The sequence below is a fragment of the Ammodytes marinus genome (assembly GCF_949987685.1).
Source record: "Ammodytes marinus genome assembly, chromosome: 15".
Taxonomy (NCBI): Eukaryota; Metazoa; Chordata; class Actinopteri; order Uranoscopiformes; family Ammodytidae; genus Ammodytes; species Ammodytes marinus.
The window spans coordinates 14,202,423-14,224,463 of record NC_137219.1 but is presented as its reverse complement, the minus strand read 5'-3'; the positions used below and the strand labels follow the sequence as shown (position 1 = coordinate 14,224,463).

Genomic DNA, 22,041 nt, shown 5'->3' with positions numbered 1-22,041 from the left:
CTTGTCTCAATGTTGATTTTTCTTTCACTGCGCACAACCGCTTTTCAACACTGAGCTCTAACTTCATTGCCTTCATGTCATTGTGAAGGGTCTCAGTCCCTGCCTTTGTCTGCTCCAATTCTACTTGAAGGTCCTTGATGTGGGAAGTCTGCCGCTCATGATCATTCTCAGCTGGGATTTTAGATTCTCCACATCCCTCTGTGACATGTTTGGCTTGAGCCAATAGTAGCATCTCCTTCTACATCACCTTCACTTGTGTTCCACTTTCTGTTCTTGGAGCTGATCGAGTAAATCAGCAAAGGACTCGCTGACACCTTATTTGTGTTTCAAGGCCACTGAAGAAATTAAATGAAGGATTGACCTCCCTGTAGCTGTACTTCATGTCCTTCAACTCTATCTTACATTGGACCTCTGTCTTTTCCTCCTCTGTCTTTTGTTTGCTCTTATTATCTTTACCTCCCATTGTCACAGTGAAAGTGTATTTTTGCAATTAGATACTAGCTTATTAGTGATTGAACAGATGAATGTGATCATTTCAAAGATGGACTACAATTTACAAATATTCGGGCAATAAGGTCATTATTGATATGTTTTACATTTGGCAAATAAAGTACGCCATATATAAACATGTACAGCACAAACATGCAAATAATCACAAACACTACACAATAGATGCTCATACTGTATGTTACAATATATTTTGTAATTAATATAATCAGGTTTTATACTCTGAAACCATGGTTCTAACAGAAGTATAGTAAAAAAGAATGAAATGATAATCAGCTGAAACAGAGCAGCAATCTGATTTTAATATGTTCCTGCCTCTTTGAAGTAAGCCAACAATAAAATAAGCCCATTTTAGAATCGGCTTCACACAATAGTATACAATTATCAATTAAGACAGGGTGTAGTATATGGTTAAGAAAACAATTATTAATTTACCTTAACTATGGATGCCAAGCTTAACTGTTTTATATTATTACTGCATGTTAAAAATTATAAAAACAAAACATTTTCAGCAATCTGTAGTTAATTTGTGCTCGTAGTAGAATCAAACAGGTTTGCATTGCTCCTAGTGTATCGAAAGCAAAACGAAAATGATGCGTGATCTATGTGAACTATGATCTTGCATTGTGAACTAAAGTGCAGTGCAGGTGCTAGCAGGTAGGCCTACTAGCGCTTCTTGCTGAGCTCCTTCTACGATTCAGTCGCCTACTGTTGAGCATAATACTGAATATAAGTGCAGGTGCAAAGCCATGTTAAATAGCCTACATAGGGACGTCATTACGTCAGCGTGCGTGCCTGAGTGCACTGTTATTGTCGTGTGAGCATGCGCAGAATAAACGGTCAGTTGGAGTTCCCAGACCAAAGTGATGATGGCGGTGTGTGTTTTCTCTCCGGTGAATATTAGCCACTAGATGGTGTTAGCTAGCCACTTTGAATGACTGTATAACTACGCGATAGACTGCTGCAAGGATGTCTAGCGTACACCTACCACGTAGTGCTTTATGTCCCTCTCGGCCGTTCATAGACTGAAAGAACCTTAAGAAGACTTACCCTTTCAATGTAGCCTACATAATATAGGCTAATGTAAATATAAGATTTTTTTCTCTCAGGAGGATACTTCAGATTATTGACAGAGGTGATTTTACACCAATGAGGACATGAATTAGGAAATTGATTTTAGCTAATAAATTACTTAAAACGTTACACAGTGTCCCTTTAAGGTGGTGCTACTTCATGTATGCTTAGGTAGTTAAGGTCAGAGGTTTTCAACTTGAGGGTTGGGGCCCTGGTGTACGAAAGAGGAAGAAAAATCTGCTAAACAAATGTTTTAGAATGTTGATGTGACGAGAATGAAACCCAAGTCAAAAGAAGAAAAACAATTAAGCCCTTGGCAAAGGAATCTATCTTGATAATTGCCTCTAATGTAAGGAAATGTCATATCGGGCTACTACTTATTGAATAAATCAACCCTGTAGCTCCAATAGTCCTCACAGGCATCGCTCGGGCCTGTTCAGTTCTGCTTCATGTTCATTTTCAGACTCCGACACGTGCTTCGTTCATAAATCTCAGTTGGAGAAACAATCAATTGATGCATCTCTTTGACCTTGGCCAGCCTGCATCGCTCACAACACACTCTGCTTTGTTTGTTAGCGGATACAATGCAGACAATGTGAGGCAATCATGAGGCCGGTATGAGCGTGTGAAGTCCCATAACTAGGCTGCTCCACTACCACAAGGAGGACTGATGACGGCTAGTATCCCGCGCCAGTTATCGGAGCTGTATTCCTCTGTGACCCTTGTTGTGACAGGCACTGGTAACAAGTTTGAAAAGGAAATATGCTCCAGAGAAGTCGCTCTCTGTGGAGGCCTGGTGCTTTGTGGGAATGTGGATGAAGCTGCAGGATTGGGGCCAGATCGTCTACAGCCAAGTAAAATAATGTCAATCTCTCAGTGGCTGAAGAGTCTGAAAAATGTGTCACTAAAGATAATCATTGGGGACTATTTCTGCTTGTTACACTTTCAGAAAAGGGCCCATTATTGTACCATTGGGGTACCAATTATTGTAACTGGGGCAGTACCGATGTGTACCGTTGACAATGGGAACGTATTTGTACCCTTCTCTTGCGTCCACAAATCTCCTTTAAAATCTTTTGTTTCAAGGCTACTCAGTGAATGCTTAAAATCTACTATATTAGGCAGGACTCTGTAAATCCTTTAAAGGAGAAGTAAGTGATATTTTTTGTTAATATGTTAAATCACTATATTCATACAGCAATCCCTTTAACTTTATGGGCATATCATAATACAGGTATCCCAGTCATTCAGCTTTGCAGTAATTGCCGAATAACATTTTGAGTATCCCGCTCGTTTTTATCCAATCAGGAGACAGAGCGCTATAAAGAGGAATGTCTCTGTGCCGGTGAACGTTGACTCGCTGCTCTCCATCGCGGCATCTGACGAAGACGGCTGCGCGTTCACGTGATGGAGACGTAGGGACGAGGGAGGGGACTGCTAACTGCAGTCACTGACATAAAGTTAGCTAAAAGGACCATATCACTTACTTCTCCTTTAAATCTAAGAGTAACATTTTTATTTTATGAAAAATGTTTTAGGTATTTGGCCCTATAGTGTCTCTTGATATTTTACAATTAACATTTTGAATAAATGGGGCATATTTGTACCTTTTACTGCTTTGGACTATATATATCTATATATATATAGATATAGATATATATCTTTTTGGCCAGCAAAAGGTCCAATATTTAGCTGTAGGGGGTAAATGAATGTGGGTTCTAGTAACTTGGGGGATGGAAGGGGACTCCCACCCTATTTCTCAGAAGTTATGTAACATGTATTTGAGCATCTATTGGGCTGTTCTATAAGAATGTAAGTTGTCTCTATACTGTGTTATTATATGAAACCATTCTACAACAATCTAGCTGATCCAGATGCAGGTTCATATTTACACACTAGGGGGACCCAGAGAAAAAAAGAGCTGTGGAGGCTCTTAGTTCCCCTCATCCCCTGTCTTCAAGTTGTAATTATTTTATTAGTGACAACTGCATCTTTCCTTTTACTATCACAAATCAAAATTTCAGCTTTGAAAAGGGCTATTATGACTGGATATGACACGGGCCCCATTACAAGACAGGGTTTTATTATTAAGCTACCATAGAAATGCAGATTAGCACATTAACACTTTTTAATGTTCTGTCAACCATTTGGTAGAGCCCTTTAAAATACCTATGGAGTCTGTTTAAAAAAAGGAAAATGCTCAAATTAAAAAATCCACTGCTTTTCCTCTTAGTGAGGACATTGTCGGGTTAAAGCCCTTTTTGTCAAATAAATTCAGTTTATGTTGTGTCTTTGTGGTCCATATTGTCAAACAAATGTGCAAATAATCATATTGGCAAAAACTAATTGACACACATGGAACTTGAGCCTGTAATCCAACCTCTACCAGATGTTGCACAGCGTCTTTTATAAACTGATGTCTGAAATCAAAGCATATCTACATATTCTTTCAAGTCAGTAAAAATATAAATTCTCACAGAAAAAAGGTGGCATCGAGATCTCTGAATGCCACAATACCTGTACATACAGTATCTGCTTTATATTCTTATATACTCTGAAGCATAGCTCTGAAGGTGAACTGTAGAAAGATAACTATCTCTGGTCAGCGGATAAAGTACCGTAGTCATCCTCTAGATGGAGAAATAGGCTAAAGAGACTCCTTAAAGAAGCCTTATGGCATTTTATCCAGGTATGACCTGAGATCTCTTATTCCAAAAAAAGTGTGGCTCATTCATCAATATTCAAACAGGTTTCTCCTGCCCTAAAACTCTGTGGTTAGAGTCCGTAATTCCAACGGTTTACACATAAAAAGGACCTTGAATTGAATCACCCCAAGACAATAAACATTTATAAGCATTTAATTTTTCTTTCTTTCTTTCTTTAACGTTGCTATGTGTGTGATCAGTTGTTGACATTAGTTTCTTATGAAAATCTTTGACCCCAGTTAAATGTTTTGTTGTTGTTAATGTAATCTTAAAATTTGACACTTTGCCTTTAATTGTTTAAAGATTAATTCCTACGCAAATTTTATATAATTTTCATAATTTTAGCTGCTATTGAAGTTATTTTAAACATATTACTTTTATTTATATTAAATATATAATAATTATTTATTTTCTTTCATTTAAAAAACATCTATTTTCTAAACTCGTATTCTTACTCAGATAAGCAGTTTGACAAATAATTTTGAACAAACGTTTTTTAATTTAATTTAATTGTATTATCATTACATATATTTTTTTTCCTACAAGAATCAATATGAATATCAAAAGACACCCTTATTTGTGTTATTAAGTTTATTAAAAGAAAGACACTCACCAGTCTTTTGTGTTTGTTCTAGAAGTTCTGCCTTTTGACCACTTGATGGTGCACGAGATCCACTGTTCAGAGGAAACAACTCGGCAGAGCTGCTGCAGCAGCAAGTTGTGGCTTCTGTCATCAGTAGGTAAAAATACATGTACAACGAAAAGACTCACAGTTTGAACAAAACCATTAATTACTCTTTTTATTAGAATACATACCTAAAAATGTGTGACTAAGAAGAAGACAATGGCACGAGCCACGATAGCGGACATGTTCCATGTTTTTCGCAGGCTTTTTAATTTCGGCTTACTTCAGGCTTCCAGTTAGGCTCCATGTTATGAGAGTAGTTAATGCCGATACGAACAATAGCCTACCAATGTAGAAGGATCTCTTTAAATACATATTTGAGGCATGTGTACAAACAAACTACAGGTAAATTTGGACCGAAGTGTAAATGAGCGTACAGCATTGCTGAGAGGAGGGTGTGAATATACATGTGTAAGAAAGTGTTGAGGAAGGGCAAGGGCACCAGTTGGGATTTTAAGGGTCTATATTTAAACTCTCTGGTCTCCAGTTTCTGCAGCTGTCGCCAAGTTTAAGTTCAGTACCTTGAGCCTTTCTCAGTCATGCTCTCATGGGTCATAGTTATAAACCTGCCAAACTCTGAGGCGGAGAGAGTGAAGCAGAGACACTCTCGCCCGCCCTTCAGGTCGGATCTCCTGCAGCTTCAGAACAAGTCCAAATTGTCCCAGTGTCATTAAACTTAAACTCCAAGTTATTAGCTTATCCCCGATTGTACACACTCTACCAATGACTCTATAATGCACCACCAAAATATTCCTGCACTTATTTTAAGTATTGCTTTTTTTATGTTCTCAATGTTATGGGATCTTGCTGTCTCTACTCCTAGCGGTCTGTGTTGTTGTCATGATGTGGGCCAGGAAATAAACTCCTTTTAACTTTAGTGTATAATCCTCCTGTGATGTTTTTTATGCACTGTGTCTTTTATCTGATCTTTACTTTTCACTTCCCCCCCCCCCCCCCCCCCCCCGAAGCATTTCAATGGTAATGTTTTATCCTTTAGCATTTAAATAATGCGTGAAAGCACACCAAAATACATTTACTGCTTTGTGAAAAAGATTTTTGAATTAAGGAGAATTTCAGTGTTTTGAAAATAATGACTTTCTTTTGAGACTAATACCAAAGCAACTGAAACCTACATTTAGAATTTAATCTTTTCCCAGTATAATGTTACTCCACATAATTTTTTCAATGAATATGAATTTCTCAACCAGTTACAATGCTCATTCATAACTCTTTTTAATTAATTTTCAAACTAATGTTTGTGCATGATTGTATGACAATCGTGTCACTTGTCGAGAATTAATCATTGCCTGAGAAGTGAAATCATGATATCTTGATCATGTATTTAAAATTCTAGTGAAATCAAAACTGCGCAAGTGTCTTTGTGAGTGTAATGAAATATTTTTAAATCTTCAGGATTCCACAAACATATGTGCTTATTTTCTGCAGGTTCCACCCTCAAAACATCCTGTGCAGGTCACCAGCTGTCTGTGTTAGGATGATGAGAAGGCTCTTTCTTTTCTGCTACTTCTTTGAAGGGTAAGTGCATTTATATGAACGTTTTTTTGTTTTTTTAAATTTTCATCTGAACAAAATGCAGCCTTGATAAAGGCATTTCAGTCATTTTGGTGGAGCCAAATGACAACATTTTTGTGCATAATTATATCTGCAGCATATGATGAACATGTTTACCACATGTGACAAAGAATCTACTAATTTAGCCCTCCCAGCCTGTACTTTATAAGCCGAAAAACAATAATTCATGGTGTACACAAGATAGAAGTAGTTAGACTTGACTGCTGAAGTATAGCGCCTACTGTCCAGTGGCAGCTCTGTGCCTAATAACAGAGCTTAGCTGGCATACCAGAGCCGGTGGCACATTGGTGTAGCGGTAACTCAGAGAGAGCCTGGTAATTACCACCGGCCGCTGACACCATGCTGCAAATGCACCAGTCAGCATTGACAGGACCAGCGGAGTATTAGGCTGCCAGGATGCCCCCATGATCAGCCATGGCACACGAGTGCTAAGAAAAGGTGAACATACCTCCAGCCAAACAGCAGAAAGAGAAATACATTTTCTCTCATTCTGCATCATTAATAAAACTGATTAGAATATTTAGTTTTGTCTTGTTATTGGACATGAAAAGTATCCCTCTCTCTCTCCATCCTCATCATGGACACACTCGACTGGACTTTAAGCGCTTAACGAGGAGTCATGAAGTATTTCTCTCAGGAGAGGCCCATTGGAAAACATACTGCCGGGGAAGGAATGGGAAGTTTATTTTGCTTGGTGCTTGAATATCTGTGGGATGTGGGGCGCAGAGGAGAGCAGGAGGAGCACTCCAGTTCTCTGCACAGAGGAGTTCATCAGCGTTCATCATCTCGGTTCATGCATACTGCCTCCTAGGAACTCCTAATTCAGCATTCATCTAAACTCCATTCCCCTCTCCTCTCCTCTCCTTTCCCCTCCCTCTCCTTCTATCATCTGCAGGCTAAACTAGGCCCGGCAGCTTTTTCTCTGGGTCTTTTGTCCCTGCTCAGGGAGACGTTTGGCACACAGAGGATCGTGTTACAACTTTCATTTCCTGAATATTTTTCTTTCTATCTTTTTTTTTCTCGTGGAACCAAGAAGGGTATTTTATCCCTCTCTGCAGTACGAAGATGCAGGGTGAAGGGGGGTGTGGGGAGAGGGCACGATGGCAGCTCAGATTCGTGCTGCTGTCACTCCAACGTTTGGGAACAAATAAAGAACTAACTGCGCATAGCTGCGGGGTTCTGTTGGAGAGTAGCTGTGGTGTGGTTTGTGAAGTAGGGGGGCTTAGTTACTTGAGCTATTTGTGAGCCCCAGGAAAGGTGAGGTGATTCCCCTCGGGAGTGTGAGGTATATTTCATTATCCCATATCCCATACCACTTCCTCTTGTTGTGTCTGCGACCCAGCCACTCCTAAAAAAAAACCTTGAGCTTTGAGCAGTGTCAGGTCTGTGTTTAGACTGCATGTAGAAGCAGTATAGTGATAAACATGCAGAATTATCAATGATTAATTCTATTGTAAAATAACGCCCATAATATGACCCTAAACCCAGTTATTATGGCAGTAGTTATGTCTGGCTTCTTTACAAAGTGGTTTATGTTCCCTTATACTGTATTACAATGGTCACAGTACAATATAGACGTCCAAGGCTGAAAGAGAAAGGATATTTAGCTGCTGTTGTACATTTATGTGTCAGAAAATGTATTTAAAAGCTTGAGGCTGATGTTATTCTATTAAGACTAAAAACAACAATGTCTCCATCCTTTTAATACTTTGGGACCTTCCTCCGCCGCCTGCAGCTCAGAGCCAGGTTTGTTTCAACAGAAAATATAAATCTTTAAGTTGCACATATAATGTTTAATTTTTTAAAAAGGTTTCAGTAATTGCCAAAAAACCTATGTGAACTGTATTTTTTATTAATAAGTTACTCAAACAGACTTGAATTTAGTGCATTTATTACTGACTACTCTCAGCCATGCGGCAATCAGTGAGAAAGTAGAAAAAGACTTTGTATATCACATTGGGTCGCTTCAATTCATTATTGGTTTTAGCCCTTTCATGGCATCTGTATACAATAAGGAAAATAATAGTAATAATACAATAATACAAATTTCCTATCAGTAAGTTCATATTCACTTTACTATAAATGCACTACTAGTTTGTCTTCTGTACATGAGCATCGGCAAATGAACTGCTATGAAGACCTTTGTCGTAAAGGTGTTACTCATAAGAGTTATCTGGTTTTCTTTTGTTTGTGTTTTTATCAACTTAATTCCACATTTTATGTTAACATTATGTTTACACCTTCAATGTTTCCATGTAGGACATCATTATACTCTTTTCACCACAGTACTACTTCTACCCACTGCTTCAAACTAGTATCGGCAATATTTTTTTTTACATATTATAAACAAGTCTCAATTATTGATTCGACTAACAAGTATTTCCTCTGTAGCTAAAACCTGATATTTTTCACTTCACTATCTGATAACTCTGAAGGGGAGGGAGGTCTGTTTGGATTGGCAGAGCATGCAGTTAGATTACAACACTTTTTCTTTAAATGTAATTCTTAGTATTGATTAATTATATGATCATATCAAAACTAAATTATTTTGAGGCACCTGGAACCAAACATAATACTAGAATATGTTTGTAAATCAAAGTGTGGGCCAAATTGCTGTAAACAATGAAACAGTAACTTATAAGGTAGTTTTCTAACTTCAAACCAGGGGATCCGAATTTCCCTGTGTGTAAAGGTTGTTTATTAGTTTTGAGAATGCACAAAGTTACATAATGCACCCTTTAAATATTTCAAATTGAAACAAACCCTTTTTTAAATAAACATAAGTGGGGGACAATAAAAAAAAAAAAACTTTTAGATTTTTTTGGATATTGACACCTCTACTGATATCTCAACTTAATAATGATGATAAACAAATAATAATCCTACCTAATGAAGGATATTATGGCTTGGTTTATGACTGCTCTTGCCACTTTTAGCCGTATTCCTCTCAATTCAGTCTTTTCTTGATACATCCATGTGTCTCATTGGAAAAATTATTTACAGTGAACCTTTAGACGAATAGTGTGTAGTACAGTTTTGATTTATTTGTCTTTGAAAGGCTGAAACTAACTAAGAAAATTTGTAGAGCACTCACAAAAGTATTAAAAAAACATTCCAGACTGAAGTCACTTTCCTGATCAAACATATGAGACTAATGCCACTATCAACTTTCTCTCCCAGTTCCAAAAATATACATATCTGATTCTCAGCAACCGGAGCTGGGTTTTGTCCCTGGTCGAGTCTGTTATACGAGACCTTGCCTTCTGGCCGCATTTCTTCAGTACAATTCCTCTTTTTCGTAGACATTACACACACGTCTTGTCTTGTCCTTTTGTCTTTTCCTCTTGTAACGTATTAAAAATCTTCTCACCCCTTTCGTCGGGTAATGTATATGATGCTGTCCTTCATTTGACACACAACATGCTATTTAACACCCGTAATAGCTAGGGATCGTCTGTGGCACCTCCCTCCTCCTTGTGTCCCTAACCTTAACCCTGGGTCATGCATCACTCATCTCGCTGGAAGAAAGACAAATATTTCTCTCAGCCCCTTCACATTGATGCTTCCTGTTGGACGAAATAAGGCTTCCTACACTACCGAGTAGATGCTGTCCTTAGCTTTCACAGCTCCTTCATCAGTATAATTAACTTTTTTTTTTGTCAGAGTAGCTTTATCCCTCTGATCTCTATGTACTTGTGTCATAGAAAAATGTAGCAGACGCTTGCCACTTGCGTCTTGAAAATGTTTTGTGAGTTTTTCTTTAATCAGTTGTATTTCCACGGACACACACACACACTCCAAGTCTGGTAGACATGGTTCAGCACAAGCGTACACATGCACATGCACACACGTACGCACTCGCGCACACACACACACACACACACACACACACACACACACACACACACACACACACACACACACACACTCACACCGAACATACACAAGCACGTAGACACACACACCGAACACACACACAGCTTCCATCTGCCCCTGGGTACGTCCAGGCAGGAACATTGTCAGATCCATGCATCATTGGTAAGAAAATCTCTCTGCCATCCCCCACCCCCCACCCCCTCCCACACCACGAGCCCTGCCCCTCTCAGGCAGACCTGAAAAGATTCTTTTGTCCCTCATCACCCGCCCGCCCCCCTTCTCTCTGACACACACCCCTCATACTGCCTGTGGTTACAGATACCTGGGACTGTCTCATGCCCGGCTCCCATGTGGGGTAAAGCTACCTGCACAGGCACCAGACCATGAAGAAGGCAACCAAACCAAAGTCCCTCAGCTTTGGGTTTTTGTCCTCACAGGAGATGTGCTCTTGACTCTGATGCCAGAGAAAGCAGTGAGCCAGCTGAGCCAGACTCATGCAGGCTACTCTCCGTGTTTATTTGCACACGTCAGGGCCCTTCCTGCTGTTGATTTAGAGCCACTGCCACTTACGCGTATGTCAAACGAAATGCCCTTTTGATGACTCGGACTCTGTTTGCTATCAGCAGCTGTTGTTACTGGCATAGGCGCGCTTAAGGCTGACGTTACCTCCACAGCTTTTGTCATCCAGTCCCGTAGAATGAAGCACGCCTAGCACTTGCACTTGTTGCATGTTCCGATGAGAGTGAAGACACAGTGGCTGATACAGCAGATAGATTTATGACTGCAGACTCCGTCCCTCCGGATTCGGAAGGGAGGGACTCGAACGTGATTAAAAGCACTGTCAGAGTTTCCATGTTGGATTGATTTTAGTCTCCCGCACATCCTGAAGGTGACTCTGATAGCCTCCCTCTGTCAGGCGGCCCAGAGCCTGTTTAATCCTTGCTGTGTCTGTACCCTGCCGGACATGCTGTCATTAGATTAACAGGTATGAGGAGTCACTTTGGTGGCTTTGTGATCACCTGTTTGTTAATTTGTGAATATTTAGCCACACTTTGTGCCAAGTGCGAAGGCACACACGCTGTAGTCAGAAGTATATGATCTGCAGGACCTCCGCTGAATGTGAAATGTGGGCCATACTGAGGGATACTTTTAGGTGTGAGTTATTTTAATTATTTATTTTTAAACACTACTACAAATCAATTGTTAGTTTAGTAAATCAAACTGTCCTGGGCTACAACACAAAATGCCAAACTATAAAACAACCCTTAACCATTTAGATTATGTGAATACTTTAAGAGCGACAATCATGAGTGAAGTTAAAAAAAAATTATCTACATTGTTTGAGGTTTTTTTGCCAGGGATAATTTTGTAGACATTTTTCACTTTTTTAATATTTTCATCTTGAAGTTTAACTGCTGTAATTTCACCAGTGGTGTTATATACAGAAACTAATTACATTTACTAAAGCACCAAACTTAAAGGCCCTGAAAGCAAACTTACGTCTTGCTATGATTGATGCGTTCCAATACAAACACACTATTTTTGTTTCGGTTAGAAAACATATGAAAGATTTCTATCTCTGTGTTTTGAATTACAATTTAGTGAAAGTTCTGGCGTTGCGGCGTTGCTTGCTCAGGTTTGCCCGAAGCTGTCAGTCAAATTTCGTCAAACCCTACCCACACAATCCCCATTAAGGGACATAGCTATTTTTTAAGTAGTTTCTTTTAGGTTTTTGAGTGTGACAAGTTTAATAACTAATACCTCATCTAGGGTTTTCCTAACTTAAACTTTTGCTCATAAATATTTCACATTACAGAGAAAATATTATTATTATTATTATTTTCACAGGCTTTAGATATATTTTTTTTACTGTACTACTTATATCTGACACATGCTGATTAGAATTTCACATATAAAACATTATCATTTGATAAACTATGATACATTGGTATAGATTTAACAACCAAACAAAGTAGTTAACATAGGTGTCATTGCATCTGTGATAATGATACTCTAGCATCATATTAAAAGACTTACAGTTGCACTTTTCTACGTAATGAGTTACTTTTACTTCTGATATTTAAAGTACATTTTGCAGATAATACTTCTGTACAATTTTGAATGCAGGACTCTAACATGATACTGAGCCTTTAAAATGTGGCTTTGTTACTTTCTCTCAAGTGTATTTTCCACCACTGACTGTCACATGTTGAATTAAAAATGTTTAAAACAAAAAGAAAGAAAGAAAGAAAGAAAGAAAGAAAGAAAGAAAGAAAGAAAGAAAGAAAGAAAGAAAGAAAGAAAGAAAGAAAGAAAGAAAGAAAGAAAGAAAGAAAGAAGCATCACTGACCAAAAGCCTGATGATGGCAGGTCTGCTGAGGACAACCAAACAGACACATCACTCAAACAAGGCCCTGTGGAAAGCTGTAGGTGATCGATGGGGAGCACAGTCCTGGTGTTATGAGTAGACCTGAGGGGTTCAGAGAGAAGGAGAGAGAAAGAGGGGGAGAGGGAGAGAGAGAGGGAGGCCTCCGGGATGCAGAATACCTTGAGGTCCCTCTCCTGAAGCCGGGCGCTGCAGCCCTGCAGACCCTGCAATCTTCGCAATCAGGCAGTAATGCTAGCAGCGACTGTTTCAGATTATGCTCAGGAAATCCTCTGTGCTCTCTGCTCAAAACAATTTACCCTGACATGAGCCCAAAGAGAGTGTAGGGGGTTGGGGGGACAAGAGAGCTGTCCTCACTCATGCCACCATATTCTCATATTCTATACTTCAAATCCTCCTCTGTTTATTATTAAATTATTATTGTTGTAATTTAAATTCTCATGTTTTTAATTATAATTGTTGTTGTTATACTAGCATCATTAGCATTATTATTACATTGTTTTTGTAAATTATGGGAATTTTGACATAAGGGTGGATTGTCCATCTAATTGTATTTTAGCAATTACAAATATTTATCCAAACTTATTTTTAAAGCGTATCATATGTAAATGTGCAAAATGAACATATATTTGTTTTGTCTCGTTTTGATTTGTTTAGTTTAGTGTAAAGGGTATCTGTTTCATCAGGCAGTGAACTTCAAACTTTTTTTTCTCCATATGGGATGTTTGCCCATTTTTTTGCTGTTATAGTCAGAATATCCAGAGCTGGTAAAGGTTGAGTGGTGGCTCTTTCCCATGGCCCGGAACCGAAAGAACAAACTCTCGGAGAGAGCAAAGAAAACACGGCAACAAAAAGGCAATGATCCGCAGCACTCGGGGAGAAAAAAAAATCACGAAAAAGAAAGTAAAAAAAAAAAAAAAAAGCCTTGTGCTTCAGCCAAACATGTTTTATGGAATAGGCACGAGATTCAAAGGCTGCTTCATGTGTACACAACAACCTCCTGACAGGCAGCTGCTGATGTTGACTCACATTTGTATAATTAAATTTCCTTTTTTAAGCCACTTTGTTTGAATTAGCCTATATGTTCTGAATTACCGTAATTATCAGTAAGAAAGAAAAAGCTCTGCCACAATACGACTCATAATATTTCTAATAGAGATCTATATCCCATAGCCACTGCGGATATGTTTTTGTTTTTTTTACATAATTTCTAAATGTTTTGAAAGATGCATATTAGCTCTAATTAGCATGCACACACATATGTCTACACCAAATAATCAGCTGGGAAAATAAATAACGTACTCTCCTTCAAATCAAGATTAATGCACTGTCAATTGTTATAATCCCAATTAATTTGTTTTGCACGAGGGCCAGAATCTACGATGGTGTCTATAAACTCATTTGTTCTCCAAATACACAAATAAGACAGAGACAAATGTATTAGTTTTGTTTTATTGGAAACTAATTACCATGACTCTAATGAAAACGTTACCTCTTATGGTTTCCATCGCAAGAGGTTACTAATAATTCTTTTATCTCAACAAAATATCATAAATTAAGCAAATGGATAGTCCAGTTAAGTGTTCCGTTGAGTTAAGAATTTCAGACAGGTCCTTGTGTGTGTTTGTGTGTGCAGGAGATGAGAAAAAACCCACCTGTCATCATGGGTGGGGATATACAGGTAAAGCGCATAAAGGATTTTTTGTTCTAACCAAATTGAACGACAGACACGTCAGTCTATATTATAAGGTAGGCTACTATAGTGTTGTTTCATACATGTACTCAATCCGATACACTTATCAGTCTTCGTTTTTTTTCCTTCTGGTTGTTGTTTTTGTAAAATAGAATAATCTGGCAGCCACTTTAAGAGCCCAAATCCACGAGACTGGAGGTTAGAGGTCCCAACAAAGAGTCCTGCAGTTGGTGCGGGTGTCCGTGCATGCTGTGCACCGACTGTGGGGGCCCCAGGCCGGACATGGGGTAAGCGGAGGCCCCGGGGTGGCTCATGTTGCCCTGGAGCATAAGCGCTGAGTTCTGGTCGGGGCTCGGTGGTGGCGAAAACTCGTCCTCCGAGCTGGACATGAGCGACTTTCCTCCGTCCAGCGGCGACAGCTGGTTCTGTTTGTTGCCGCCTGCGTTGCTGTTTTCACTGTTCTCTCTAGAAAGAAAGGAGAACAAGGAGGGAAATGAGAGAAAAATACGCATAGGCCTATTTTGGAAAATGTCATTACATTAGTAGTCTATGTTTTGTGGATGAATATAAAAGGCATGAGCCATAGTTATTTTTTGCAGGAACAGGATGGGGCCTAGGCCTGGGAGCTAACTCACCAGAAAACTTAACTTATTTCTCCCTTCTGTTCCATAAAATGTGTAATTTTCTCTTCATTCTGGATATTTGCAGATCAATTTAAACCCCTTTTAAACCAAGTGCATCATTGTAATAGTCTTCCGTATGTAGACCTAAAACACGTGCCTTTTTTAAAAGTAGAACAATTTCCAGTAATGTTACCAATTTAATTTTTTTTAAATTAATGTACCACCACACACGTCTTAATTTTGAAAGTTGACATATTTTTTTCCTATAACATATAGGCCTAGTCTCGATTATTGCTCAGTCACAGTTATGTTAAAGAAAAGTCCATCATTTGTCAACAACACGTTTCTGTTTACCAACCAGCTCTGTTATCAGGACATGTCTGACAACGGGGACCAAACATTTCCGAAATGACTGAATATTTTCAAACTTCTTGAAATAAGATGATCCCTGTCAGAATACTATAATTTGTCTTTCATTTATTTGCCTTTCTTTCATTTTGCCGTAGGGCTGTGACTCATGTGGATACTTTGGTTGCTTGTAGCCACATTTTTGGCAACATTTCTTTTAAATCGAAACTTCATTTACCTTTAAAACATGTAACACATTGTTCATTTCTTTCTCTGTCAATGAGAAGTTGCGTCGAAGCTGTGTCATATGAACGTACCTCTCTTTCGCCTCTGCGGCTCTGTCTCGCTGCCGTCTGTTTTTGAACCAGTTGCTGACCTGCGTGGTGGTCAGTCCTGTGGCCTCGGCCAGCTCTCTCTTTTCCCGCGGGGACGGATAGGGATTGTGTGTGTACCACTCTCTCAGGACGCCCCTTGACTTCTCCTTAAAGCAGTAGCTGGTCTCCTCGCCGTCCCATATTGTGCGGGGTAGCGGGAATTTCCTCCGCACCCGGTACTTCCCTACGGCTCCGAGCGGCCGGCCGCGCAGCTTCTCCGCCTCCACGTAGTGCGCCTTCAGCCACAGCTGCTGCAGCTTCGGGTGGTTGTGCGGAGAGAACTGGTGGCTTTCCAGGATCTTGTAGAGCTCTCGGAAGTTCCCCCGATGAAATGCCACCACCGCCTTGGCTTTGAGGACGCTCTCGTTCTTGTGGAGGTGATCGCAGGCGGGTAGGGACCACAGGAAGCGGCCGAGCCTCTCTAGGTTTCCTCCCTGCTGCAACACCTCGCAAACGCACGCCACTTGCTCCTGCGTAAACCCGAAGGACGGCAATATAGACATGGTGTCCAAGCTCGCTCCTCCGCCCAGAACGTGGGTATCCAAAACGATGGCTGTCGTTGACTCTGTTTATTTCAGTGTCTTGTCGCGATGCAATCCGGCGCAATCCCTTCCGCGCAGCGCAGGCCTATAGGCTATCCACTCCACTCCAGTCTCTTGATGCGCGCAGCAGATTGGGGATGTTGATTGTTGGGACAATTTGTTCCTGTTGGAGATATGTCAGGCTTAAAGGGAGCCTGTGCGTTTCGGTGATTGGCTCTCCCTCTGCCCTGCACTGTGTACAGCAGAGCAGGACTGAGTTTGCAGCTCCGTTTCCTCCCCAGAGGCAGTGCGTCAGGGGCTGAAATAGGAGCGCTCCCACCTCCCGCCCCCATAGTCCCTCTCCCCGCTTCAGCTGAGGGAGCAGAGCAGCACCTAAACACTAATCAATTATTACAGACCTCTTAAAAAGACTTATTAACATGTTGTGAATATACATCTTCACTATAATGGCGGTGACTATATGGGCTTCCAGATTTCCCACGTGGGGCAAACCACACAGTGCATCTCTCCATACGTTATCAGTAATCGCAGTCAGTGAAGGGGAAAGCCACAAAAACACAAAGCGTTTTATTTGTGAAGGAAAGTTTATACTTTTATATCAAGACTGAGACATTTTTGTGACACACTTTAAACGGGCCACACAGTAAACGGACAGTAGAACAAAGCATTTCATCTAAAAAACGATTACAATTGATTTTTGTCAATTTTCTTTTGTTTTTTCAAGTTTATTTACCATCACAGCTGACCGTGGGTGACGCCCACCACCTTAATTACATGCAGATTGAGCATTTAGTTGTGTCCCCACCCTTCATAGTCTATTAATTACTGCAGCCGTTTATTTTATGAGGTGATATAATTTAATAAGTCCCTATGATAGGTGGGTCCATGCGGCCATTACGCAGGTCCTTTATATGAGAAACTTATATACTACCTGCCAAACGTGTTATGGGACATAGACCACCGGCAGGAAAATCGGCCACTTGGGTGTGTGTGTGTGTGTGTGTGTGTGTGTGTGTGTGTGTGTGTGTGTGTGTGTGTGTGTGTGTGTGTGTGTGTGTGTGTGTGTGTGTGTGTGTGTGTGTGTGTGTGTGTGTGTGTGTGTGTGTGTGTGTGTGTGTGTGTGTGTGTGTGTGTGTGTGTGTGTGTTGAGGAGAAAGAGAGACTGAAATGAACTATGAACTTGGTCCAAGCTATAGGGCAATTTGAAAAACATCCTCAGAACAGACAAATAGGCCTACCACACATAATATAAAATGGCAAAATAAAGCATGTTCAGGATTGTTTTTGTGTAGGTCTTAGTCAAGCTACAACTTTGTTGAATAGTTGCTTTTATAAGGCATTTCCGTGCTAGATCTGAATATTTAATACCGTCTGGACACATAGGCTACAGGCCTCCTCACTCCATTTATTTGTTACTTTATGGGTTTTTTGGCCACATCATCACGTGTTTTTGAAGAGCTCCTTCCAGTCTGTACGCTACATTTATATTTCAAGGATTAGATGGGCACCGCACTGGCTCCAGTGTTTTCTGTGGGGTGAAACACTAAACCAATCCATTAGTAAATGAGTTCTCTACGACACTGGTTCTTGGTGGTGCAGTTGTTGGTTTGAGCCGTAAAGATCACGTTTCTTTATCTGCACCAGAGCCTGAAACTGAACACCCCTCTCAATACGTTAAGGGGGGTGGGGGGGTGACCTAGAAAATATTGTTTAACTTAAACAAATTCACACCAAACGTTTGGATAAGATAACCTCTTCCCAAAAAGATTTTAACTATAAAGATAAAAATGCTTTGAACTTTGAGCAGACAGCTGAAAAACAGAGATCTGCAACTCCCCCCCCCCTGAATAATATGGGACGAATAAGATTGAGATGGGTTTCAAAATACAAAAATCAATGCATAGAAAGTGGTTGTAGTTTATTAATCGATATTTATTTATTCAGGTATTAGACTGGACCTAGCAGCCCATTTCCTCCTGGATGGCATTGTCACTGTTCTGAAATTAATGGTTGGGAACAGAAAATATCAGATAATTGGCTGAAACACGGTTGAAGTCACTGTTATTTGAAACTACGCAGGCCTACCTGCGAGGTTTGGGAGGTCAATTTAATAGTTTTTTTTATATCAATATTTCATCAGTGCCATCAACAGCCTGCTGAGGAACAATAGAAACCGACCACATTGTAATAGGCTACTAATATAAAAATCTAATATTTTAAAATGGTGGGCCCTAATTGTAGGCTAATTGTAATCTTTTAAAAAGCATCTTAATGTTATTTGCCTTAAGATAGAGCTGTCTCAACGAGGCCATCCCAGCCTCATTGCCTTCAACACGATTGAATTAGTGCATCTTCTAATGTAAATGTTGAACCGTGTCTTCAGTGGACACTAGACTCTTAGGCCACTTTAGCTCCGCCGGGTCTGTGTAGCTAGCTGCACTCTCCGGCTGTGTGCAAAACCTCAGTGCTTCAGTAAATGAGCTGTCTGATGAGCGGCTCTCGGGTTTCTCTAATATCTCTACCACATTGCGCCGCGCCTCCTCCTTTAACCCGAGCAGCCCGGGGGGCGAGATTATTTCAAGATGTGGACTCTCTCCGCCTCCCTCCGCCTCTGCTGCCACCGCCAGAGCTGGGCTAGATACCCCGACCAGCAATGCAATACTTTAGTAGGCTATCACTCGTAACTCCTTAAAAAAGCCGGGAATCTCAGAGAATCAGGTCCTTATATTCGTTACAAGCTTTTTTTCTTCCTTTTTCTCTTTCTCTCAGAAACTGTAAACAAAACAGCAATAACTCAGACATGTCCCGGAAACTAACTATCATGGATGGTCCAAGTCTTAGTCATTGCTTTTCTGGAAAAAATACTCAAATGAGTCAATGTTTTCATGCCTAGAATTTTTTTCTTCCTTCTCCTTTATGTAACAAAGCCTAGACTTCACAGCAATGTGTGTGTGGGTGGAAATAAATGAACGGTGGCACTCAGGTCCTAAGAAAAAAATAAGAAAAACGCTTAGCACAAGGCACTCCATAAAAATGTCATCATCAAAAAAAGAAGGGAAAAAAGCCCGTGTATCCCATTGTGGGGCTTATTTTTTTGAAAATATGGAAGAAAATTGAAGCGACCGCGTGCACGCTGAACAGATGGTTTTCACTCAATCTAAATCCAAAGTGCTATTTCAGCTGTATCGACTGGAACAAAGCAGATACTGTTTAAATGAAGTGAAAAATAACAGATTTAGTCCCCGTTGTTTTCCCCTTTCTTTTTCATTTTGGGCGTTATTTTGGGAAGGGTGTGGGGTGCCCTCTTTCTGCACCGAGAGAGAAAAAACATAAAATTATTTATTTATTTAAAACGTCAGCAAAATAAATAAATAAAACAAATGACAAAGTATTTCCTGAATGTATACGTTTATACGTTTGTTATTCACAATATCTCTCATATACACCAATGGAAATTAATTTTTTTGTTTATTTATTTTCTTACAGACAGAATACAAGAACCAGAATATATATTTTTTTAACCAACCACAGTTTAAGAATTAACTAATAAATTAGTCTTATAAATAGTTTGTCATTGACTTGTTAATCCAACATGTCCTGAATGTGTCTTTGATTAAGAGTTGAGGCGGTTTATTCGTTGAGGTGAAAGGCAGCGAAAGAAAAAAAAGGTTCTCTCAAAACAAAACACAACTGTTGACATGAGTGAGTTAAATGAAATTGGAGCTGCAATTATCAGCTTAACAGAGTTTCCTGTCATGTTGGAAAATTAGACCTGGTACAAGTGCGCTTGGGTTAGCCCTCCCATCAAAATCATTACGCATTTCCTCAGAGGGCCACCTCCACAAATATGCAATTACGGCCTCCGCTTTTACAGTGCTCTGCTCCGTAAACACGCCCCGGGCAGAAAGATGGAGACTTTGGTTTCAGGGAGATTGTTTTCTTTTATTTATTTTTTTATTTATTTTGCTGCAAGGCTGCAGTGCGTAAACAAACTCAGGCGGGCACACAAACGCATAAACAAACAAAAGGACCGATTTAAATGGGTTATGCTTCTACCATGTGAGCCTGCCTGCAGGGAGGGGGCGCCACGACAATGCGATCATACAAAGTCCAAGTGTAACTCCTAAGAGGACGAGTTGTTGATGCCTGTGTCAAGGAGCATATTATGAAGTTTCAGAAGTAAAGCAGCAGGTGTGTGTGTGTGTGTGTGTGTGTGTGTGTGTGTGTGGGTCCACTAACTTAGCTGTTCGGGGCCTCACCTGCCCTGCTCTTGTTACAAATACCGTTTGACCACTGTGCATAGTGGGGATGGGATGCTGCTGTCTCCCAGCTGCTGCGTGTGTGTGTCATTCACATGTGCACGCTTAAACCTTATGACTTATGTCTTCTGTCCAGAGCAAACCAGTGAATTATCTATCCTTTCCCTCACTGGATGACAGAGGGGACACATGCTCATGCCTTCCACCCTGCCATGCAACAACTTCATGAAGGAAGTGGAGCAAAAAGAACAAATAAGTGTATAAGTGTTGAAGACATATATATTTTTCCTTCTAGTTCGTAAACACCACCTTCTTTCCTCAGGCTTGGAAGAGCCAGCAGTAAATAAATGGCAAATAAAGACTTCTGATTCTGATTCTAGATTTAGTATCTGCCAGGAGGGAGAACTTCTCTCCCCATGCCTTTGCCAGTAGTGGTGGGTCTGTGCGAGCCGGCTGGTACCCGCTGACCCCTGCCCTCTCATTAGTGGGACGTTGAGGAGTGGAGTAGGGTGCTCCCCAGGTCATGTTACATATGGCTTGCAGTCTGCTGCGCCGCATTAAATGTCAGCTTTGAAACCATCTGAAAGATCATAGGTCAGTGTTTTTAATAAGGCCAGAGTTCTGGGGGAGTTCCCTATTTTTTACTGCGCACCCAAGTATGTTTTACGTTGCAAGTTTGAAATCATGGACAAAAAGTTCCACCGATTTAGATATGGGGATGTCCTGATTTTCACACATAAAGGGAGTAGTCAAATAATAACATTTAGCAAGAATATTTCCCCATGAAATACGCACTACACGTATTCTGTGCGGGAACAGACTGATTTATAGGCACGATACAAAGGTGGAATTTGGAGTTTTTCTGTGTCCCCCTCCCCGTGAGACCCACAGACCTGGGCCTGTCCTGCTGCGAAAGGGATATTGTTCTGGGCTCCAACAAAGCTGTTTTCACCCTCTTCAATATTACAGGAGGAGTTACCTGATACCTAACAATCAGCTAATCCACTGCCCATGGCGACGGGGTCACCTGTGCACAGGTAACTTTATACCGCCCGCCTGCCTCTCCCTCCCTTTCCCGCTAGTCTCTCCCATTTTTTTCTTCCTCTCTCTCTGTGCCTCAACAGTGAGCACAGACAAACAGCCTCTGTTTATTTAGGTCATCAGTTTGATCGTATATAACTCCTCCAGCCAGGATCCGTTGAGAAGGACAACTACCCATAATCCACCACAGACAAGCTGTGAATAAAACAATATCCCCCACTGTTCGTCCATTTGTCAAACTTTGTCTCCCTTCTTATCTCTTCCTTGCTGATTTGGTCGGCTGCCCGCTGAGCGAACAAGCACTGGGTGGAAATTTCATGAATTTAAGGAGAAAT

At 40.4% G+C, this 22,041-nt stretch overlaps 1 protein-coding gene across 1 annotated transcript; it reads right to left on the bottom strand.

Moving 5' to 3' along the window:
* Positions 1 to 14,366: 14,366 nt before the first annotated feature.
* Positions 14,367 to 16,621, bottom strand: LOC307261766 (homeobox protein six1b). Its single transcript, XM_080042371.1, has 2 exons — positions 15,808 to 16,621; positions 14,367 to 14,984 (listed from the first exon to the last, which is right to left on the bottom strand). Exons 1-2 carry the CDS (start codon positions 16,365 to 16,367, stop codon positions 14,690 to 14,692), a joined length of 855 nt encoding a protein of 284 aa, XP_079898497.1. The 5' UTR covers positions 16,368 to 16,621; the 3' UTR covers positions 14,367 to 14,689.
* Between the last annotated feature and the right edge of the window lie 5,420 nt (positions 16,622 to 22,041).

Coding starts and splice junctions, on each gene's coding strand:
- LOC307261766 (XM_080042371.1), bottom strand. CDS start 16,367: ATGTCTATATTGCCGTCCTTCGGGTTTACGCAGGAGCAAGTGGCGTGC. Junction 14,985..15,807: donor GCCGCAGAGGCGAAAGAGAG/GTACGTTCATAT, acceptor CTTTCTTTCTAG/AGAGAACAGTGAAAACAGCA.